The sequence below is a fragment of the Pygoscelis adeliae genome, unplaced genomic scaffold (assembly GCF_000699105.1).
Source record: "Pygoscelis adeliae isolate BGI_AS28 unplaced genomic scaffold, ASM69910v1 Scaffold141, whole genome shotgun sequence".
Lineage (NCBI taxonomy): Eukaryota > Metazoa > Chordata > Aves > Sphenisciformes > Spheniscidae > Pygoscelis > Pygoscelis adeliae.
In genome coordinates, this window is record NW_008824231.1 from 2,827,047 (window position 1) to 2,834,122 (window position 7,076).

General features: G+C 37.7%; 1 protein-coding gene across 2 annotated transcripts in view; it reads right to left on the reverse strand.

Annotated features, from left to right (window-relative positions):
* MRE11A (MRE11 meiotic recombination 11 homolog A (S. cerevisiae)) overlaps positions 1-6,776 on the reverse strand; it is a 24,788-nt gene extending 18,012 nt beyond the window's left edge. For both annotated transcript variants that reach the window (XM_009334851.1, XM_009334850.1), the window contains exons 1-6: positions 6,670-6,776; positions 6,025-6,157; positions 4,925-5,085; positions 4,203-4,290; positions 2,965-3,106; positions 1,154-1,268 (exon numbers count right to left, since the gene is read on the reverse strand). In XM_009334851.1, coding sequence (XP_009333126.1) covers positions 1,154-1,268; positions 2,965-3,106; positions 4,203-4,290; positions 4,925-5,085; positions 6,025-6,157; positions 6,670-6,689 — 659 coding nt within the window. In that variant the 5' untranslated portion in view covers positions 6,690-6,776. The remainder of the gene's footprint in view (positions 1-1,153; positions 1,269-2,964; positions 3,107-4,202; positions 4,291-4,924; positions 5,086-6,024; positions 6,158-6,669) is intronic.
* Between the last annotated feature and the right edge of the window lie 300 nt (positions 6,777-7,076).

Consider the following 7,076-nt stretch of genomic DNA (forward strand, 5'->3'; position numbering starts at 1 on the left):
TCCAGTCTAAACCTCCCCTGGTGCAACTTGAGGCCATTTCCTCTCGTCCTATCGCCAGTTACTTGGGAGAAGAGACCGACACCCACCCCGCTACAGCCTCCTTTCAGGTAGTTGTAGAGAGCAATGAGGTCTCCCCTGAGCCCCCTTTTCTCCAGGCTAAACAACCCCAGTTCCCTCAGCTGCTCCTCAGATGACTTGTTCTCCAGACCCTTCACCAGCTTCATTGCCCTTCTCTGGACACAGTCCAGCACCTCGATGTCTTTCTTGTCATGAGGGGCCCAAAATTGAATACAATATTCAAGGTGCGGCCCCACCAATGCCAAGTACAGGGGCACAATCACTTCCGTAATCCTGCTGGCCACACTATTTCTGATACAAGCCAGAAATGAATGCTTTTATAGGACCTCATGGCCTTTTTTTTTTTTTAAATGGTGGCGTAAAACCACTTAATTAAACAGACATGGGACACACCATCTCCCATCCCTTTCCAGAAGATAGAATAAGATAGAAGAGATAGAGGAGGAGTGAGCTCCTTCAGTCTACCGGACAGAGATCAGTACACAGGGTTATCTGAGCTATATTTGTTTACTTCTGCCTCACCGTTACTTGCACATGAGGATTGCACTCTTATTCAGGAAAAATTATAAGAAAGGATTTGGAAAAGAACTCTGCCTGCTCCTACCACCACTGCTAGAAGAAGTGCGTAAGCAGAAAGAACGCGTGCCACCTGTCCTCTATTCAAGAGAAACTGTAAAGTATAGCAGTGCAAGTGAAGATACGGTACTTGTCAAATTATGGTTCAAACAAGGATAGAAAATACAGTATGAAGTTTAATGCTCTTTCAGCTCTAACAAGCAGACAAGACTTAATTATATGCATATTACACTACAAACCCTCCACCACCCCTAACTATAAGAGTTTGGGAAGAGATTTCCCAACATTCCTAACTCATTTATTTCAACTCTTTTCCTTTACCATTCTTCTGTAAGAAGAGCTGTAAAACAATGCCTTCATTTGGTAAAATCTTAAGAAACCAGCTACTCACAAGAAGCACCAACTAGCACAGCTCCTTTATCAGCTATCCTTTTCACGGCAGTTTAATGAAATAACACAGTATGTTTAAAAGTCACCGTAATTCATTCAATAGTGTTACCTATTTTGATGAATCACAAACAAGTTAAACCAACTATCTTCATCTTCCTTTGGTCTCAGCATGGTTATTTGTTTATTGACAAACATACGATACAACCTCTCATCTGGAATAGCTCCTGAAGTGGACAAAACAAAACATTAAATCATTTTTGTGTGGTAACCCAACTCTTTATTTTATAGCATTTTTATTAGCAACTCTATTAAAACGAGCATGAAGAACACAACTTTGTGGCAAGATCAGATCTTCATTTTCATGACCTAAGAAGTCTGAGGCACGATTACAAATTTGAACAGATCAAAGTATAAATTGGCTATTTTACTAGATAGACTTCTGAAAATAAGACATTTTAAAATTAAATCTACCTTTAAATAACTGCTAAAAGCAGTTTCATTAACTACATCTGGTTTGAGACTTCTTGCCAGTTTTCTGTGTCAAACAACTGACTATGGGCAGAATTAAAAATATTAGAGGAGGTGTTTTGTTTCTTGTTGACAAGAGTAAGAACTGTATTTTGTTGTAAGGTGGAGTCTAAAAACAGATACTACTGAATAGAGATGGAGTTCTTAAACATACTTTGAAATTCTCTACAAAACAAGAAATAAACCATGAATTCTGCAAAGTCTGTGCTTTCTCACATAGCAGAAAAAAGCCTGCCGTACTTCTCAACTGTTTGTCACTGATTATTTCCTTGATGTTTTTAACAAGGAAAAAAAAAACAAACCCAAACCATCCATACCCAGGGTTCATGATGCATTTCAATAAAATCCCACATGGAGTTTACATACTTTGTATAAGATCAAGTGCTCTCTGAATCAGAGAAAGTCAAGAGGGTATATAATCCTGGCACAAGCTCAAAGAAACATCTCATGAACATTTTCATGCCGCAACACTAGAAAGTTGTTGTATTTCCCAGTAACGATTTTGGGTATTAAAAATTCAAATGCTTTTAGAAAACTTTTATATTGTGGTATTAGAACCCTCACTACTAACCCTTAGAACACCTAGCAAGCTTTTAAAGTATCTCATTAAACACAGGAAATCATGGCCAACTAGGACTTAACTTATAGCTATAGGAGTTGCTTGGAAAGAAGTGTTTAAGCACTCATGACTGCACATAAAATAAGGGGAAAAAATTGAGATCTTAACAGTTAACTTCTCTAGACAGAAAGCAGTCAAACATAACCATTCTAAGTAAGAAGTGAGGGTAGAGGGGAAGGTGGAGGAGAAAATAGAAGGAACAAACTGAAGTTGAAAACCCACCATAGAACACCTTTAAAATATGAAACTTCATAAGTTTCTTTAAAGAAACTGAGGCTACCTGTGACAGATGTTACTTATGAACCACTTCAGACAGACATGTCAGACATTAGGTGTCTGCTCAGACAATTTATGTTTTCAAATATAACCAAAATGGCACCTGAACATACAGTGTTTAAGTTTTACCTAAACAGGAGGAAGTAAACTTAATACGCAACAGTGAGAATTTAAAGGTGTGATTGCCCTGACTCGATACAGAGGCACTATCTATGGCTAACTTAAGCAGGATTCATGTAAGACCAATAAAAGTACAGAAATAAAGTTACTGAAGGATTTATTTTAAAATAAAAAAAAGCAAAGACAAGACTGTCAGCCAATGACAATGCAGCAGGAGGAGAAACCTGACACTGTCACAGAATCGATACGCTTTAATTTAGCATTACTCAGACCTTCATGTTTGTTGCAGCACTGTATGTTTGTTCCAACTTAATTTAGACCTATTGAGCTTCAGTAATACATGAACAGTCTAGCCAGTCTGGCAGACTAATACTTACCCAAGCCATACAGAGCAATTTTTGTTCTACCTTTACGCAATAGAATGGGACTAATATCTATTTTCTCCACGGAAGCTGAACGTCCAAAGTGATTCAACAGTCCTGCACAGCTTAAAATATCCAACGCACACAGTGCATCTGCCTGCAGAAAATATCAAGAAACAAATATAAAAACTTTGAACAGAACATTTAGTCTTTAAAGTCTAAGTGAAACAGTCTCAAAAGGGAGAGATACAACCTCTCATCTGGAATAGCTCCTGAAGTGGACAAAACAAAACATTAAATCATTTTTGTGTGGTAACCCAACTCTTTATTTTATAGCATTTTTATTAGCAACTCTATTAAAAAGAGCATGAAGAACACAACTTTGTGGCAAGATCAGATCTTCATTTTCATGACCTAAGAAATCTCCCTCCTTAAGTAACTTCTGCAGCTGAAAAACCCCACCACATATATGAGCTTTTTTTTTTTGGTACTCACAGGTACAGAAGCAAATCCCTTTTCCTTACAAGTCTTGCTTCATTTGAACATGAAATTACACATTAAATCATTCAGAAAAACAAAACCAAAAAAAACCCCAAACAGCCAAAGTCTCCAAGCTACTCCAGAAAATTATCGAGTTAAGCTAACTACTTCACAGTAGGTCCAAAGTTAAACTTCTGTTGTTAAAACACTCATCTCCATGATACACTATTTAATATAAAATGCAAAATTATTAATTCAACACACATGCTTTGCTTTTTAAATGTCCTTTTCCTGCTTACTTTTAGCTGTTGATTTTTAAACTAGCATTTTATCATTAAATCAGATTATCTTCCTTGAAAATCTAAGATGCATATCAATTGCATATGCAGAAGTCAAAGTATCAAAATTCCCCTTCTTTAAGAAAAAAGCTTTCAGTCTCTACAGATAGAATTTGTTTTAGAAACTCTCTGAAAGGCTGCCATTTCTTCTCATGAAAAGTGACTCAGTTCTCAATGACAGAAATCTATGTAAATTAGGAATTTAAACATCGTTCATATGGATCCCTTAACTTCTTTCCATTCTCTTTTTTAATGTCACACTTGACTTGTTGTCACTAATTAACAGAATTCCAAAAGATACACAAAATACTTAAATGAAGAGTGGAGCAACTGACTAAAACTAGCCTGATCTCCAAGAACTGTATTTCTATACGTCTATTTCTACAGTATTATTTTTGTAATATAACAGTATAGTACAATTATGATAATAATTACCCCCGTGGGATCATCATGATTGCCATGAATACTAAAAATTGGCATAGAAATGTTGAGATTTTCATCTTGATAATTCACCCATGGAAACCTGAACAAGAGGAGGAAAAAAAAAGTCAAACTACACCTGTGAATTTGTGGACAATTCCCAATATTGTCTTCAAATTAACGTCACCACAAATACATCATGACAGCAGCACAAATGAGTACTAAGTGGCTATGAATAAGCTAAAGCTGCACAGCATAAGGAGATCCTTACTCATGGACTGGCATGGCACTTCCCACTGGGAACAGGGTAGCAAAAAGATCCTGTTTTTTAGAGCAAGCCTATGAAAAGAATTGTACAACATCTTTGTGTGGTACATGCAAGAGCAGCGGACTGGGCTGTGCAACCTTGCAAACACACAAAGAACTCTGCTGATTTTACCACAGCAATTCATGTAAATTGGTTTACTTGCATTGTACTTGCAGGATAGAAACTGTATATTACATAAATGTATCAAATGTCACAACACATTCAGAAATTTCTCAAAAAAATGTGTGCATTCCTTTATAGACTTGGACTACAAAAGATGATAGGTGAAGTCATCCTGTAAACTGTCCCACACAAAGAGGCCTAAAACTTCAAGGTTCCAATCACAAAGGATATAAATCATAAAAATCACAACACGTTCACCCAATACACAAGCCAAACCTTACACCATAATTTATAGGAACATACTTACTTGCTATAATGAAAATTAACTGCCTGATCACTCAAAATTTCAAACTGAACAGGACGATCACCCATGCAGTATTTTCTTAGTGACTCCAAACAAGAGTGTACTGTTTTTCTGGAAGGTTTATTTTCATGAAAAAGGTCTCCACCTAATAAAATAAAGTCCACCTGTATGTAATAAAAAGCTCTATTATTTTAATAAAACATTTTGTATTCCCTTGAAAGACTTCTAAGCAAATTGTTTAAATTATTTCTTCTAAGGAGTTCCACATATCTCCTCCTATCTCATAGGTAAAACGAGTTGGTAGTTGCAGACACGGCATTTAATTTCCTCATGAAACAAACATTAACTAAATTATTCATTAAAACAAAACCAAACCCAGAAAGACCCATTAGTGAAGAGCTACAGGAGAAAACAACTGATAGTGTTGAAAAAAAAACCAACAGTGAAGTGTTTTAATAAGGGTCTCCAGATTGGCTCCTGAACATTGTCGTTGACAGGCATGAAGAGACACATCATCGTTTCATTGCTGTGGCACCTAAGTGGGAAGAAATCAGTAGCTACCGCCACGTTACTTTGAGAAGGTACCAGCTGCAGTTTCTGTACATATCTAGCTTTTGAAAAAGCGTTAGGAAAAAAAATCATCTTCATCAAAATTACAAATAATTTGACTTAGAAACATTCAATCCTTAAAACCAGAAACAACACTTTAAAAGTTTCTAACTTTTTTTCCTACTTTCTGAGTTGTCTGAAGACTTTGTATCATTACCCCTCACTTTCCCCAATTATTTTCCCTTCTTGCAGTGACAAACCCTCTCTAAATACCACTGGAACTGGTGCAGGCAATCTGAAAACACCATTAATGCAACCAGGGTCGTAATTTATGAGTGCTCTCACTCATAAATGAGTGAGAATTCCTTTAGTAAAAGGAATAGGCATTCCTTTTACTAAAACAGAAACGTAACTGGTTGCAACAAATAGTTTAGTTCAGTCATTTAATTTGATATTACTAAAGACTGCACCAGGACTAAGCTTTATAGCTTCTGGCAGGTTGGAACGTATTTTCCACAGTCTCACTCCTTCACTTTCCAAAAAGCAGTACTTACTTCATTTTTTTGAGCATGTCCCAGAATTTCATTAAGAGTTACAAACGTATCATTTCCACGCACTGGATCCTTCTCCAAATAGCCAAGATGAATATCAGTAGCAATAAGTATTTTAAAGGTATCTTCATCATTCCTGAATAAGACAGGAAAATTTGCGTTGGAGAGCAATATACTTAAGAATTTCAACACAGACTTTATTACGGTAACCTGTTCTGTCCAAAGTCATTAAATACGCAGGAGATTTGTTATAAAACTCTACCTAAATATCATTCCTGTAACATTCTCAAAACAGTTCACTACTTTCATTGCGAATAGCACTTCACCAAACCAATCAGTTTGAAGACTTGCTTATCCCAATCAGCCTACTCTAGTAAAGGGCTGCAACCATCTCTCTGAAGTATCTACTGAAAAACTAAAGAATCCTTTGTATGTTTTCTGCCTTTAAAAAGACTTGGTGAACAAACATTCCACTTCTTTCTTTGCACTGGTGATCTACATCTGTATGAAAGCAAGTACAACGATCGTAAGGACCTGAGGGAAAACACAAATGATGATGTGAGTTTTTCTCAACTCATTCCAAAGACACAGAAGACTTGCTATCTGATAGGACAGAACCGCACAGAGCTGCAGACGACAGGAGCTTACTGTGAGTTGATGGCACTCATCTTCGTGCCAAGGCTCCTCACAAAAAGGCTCTGGACACAGCTTAGTAAGTCAGGTCAGGAAGTCAGCTTCTGTCGTCATAGGTGCTACGTAAAGCCTAAGAGACAAAAATAGAAACGAATTAGAATGAAGGGCTCAGTGAGCTGAACGATCAGTTACCCAGCCTTCTACTGGCGATTATCGCTTGCAAAAAAACTCAGGATAAGGGAAGATCCCTGTTTGGTTTAACCACTGACTACTGCACGAGACGCAGGGCCACCCCGTGGGGCGTCGCCAGCCCCCTCACACCGCCCGCGCGGGAACGGAGCGCCGCTCCTCCCGCCCCCCTCCCCGGCAAGGCCAGCCGGAGGCGTGCGAGGAACGTGCAGCTCCACGGGAACGGCCGCAAA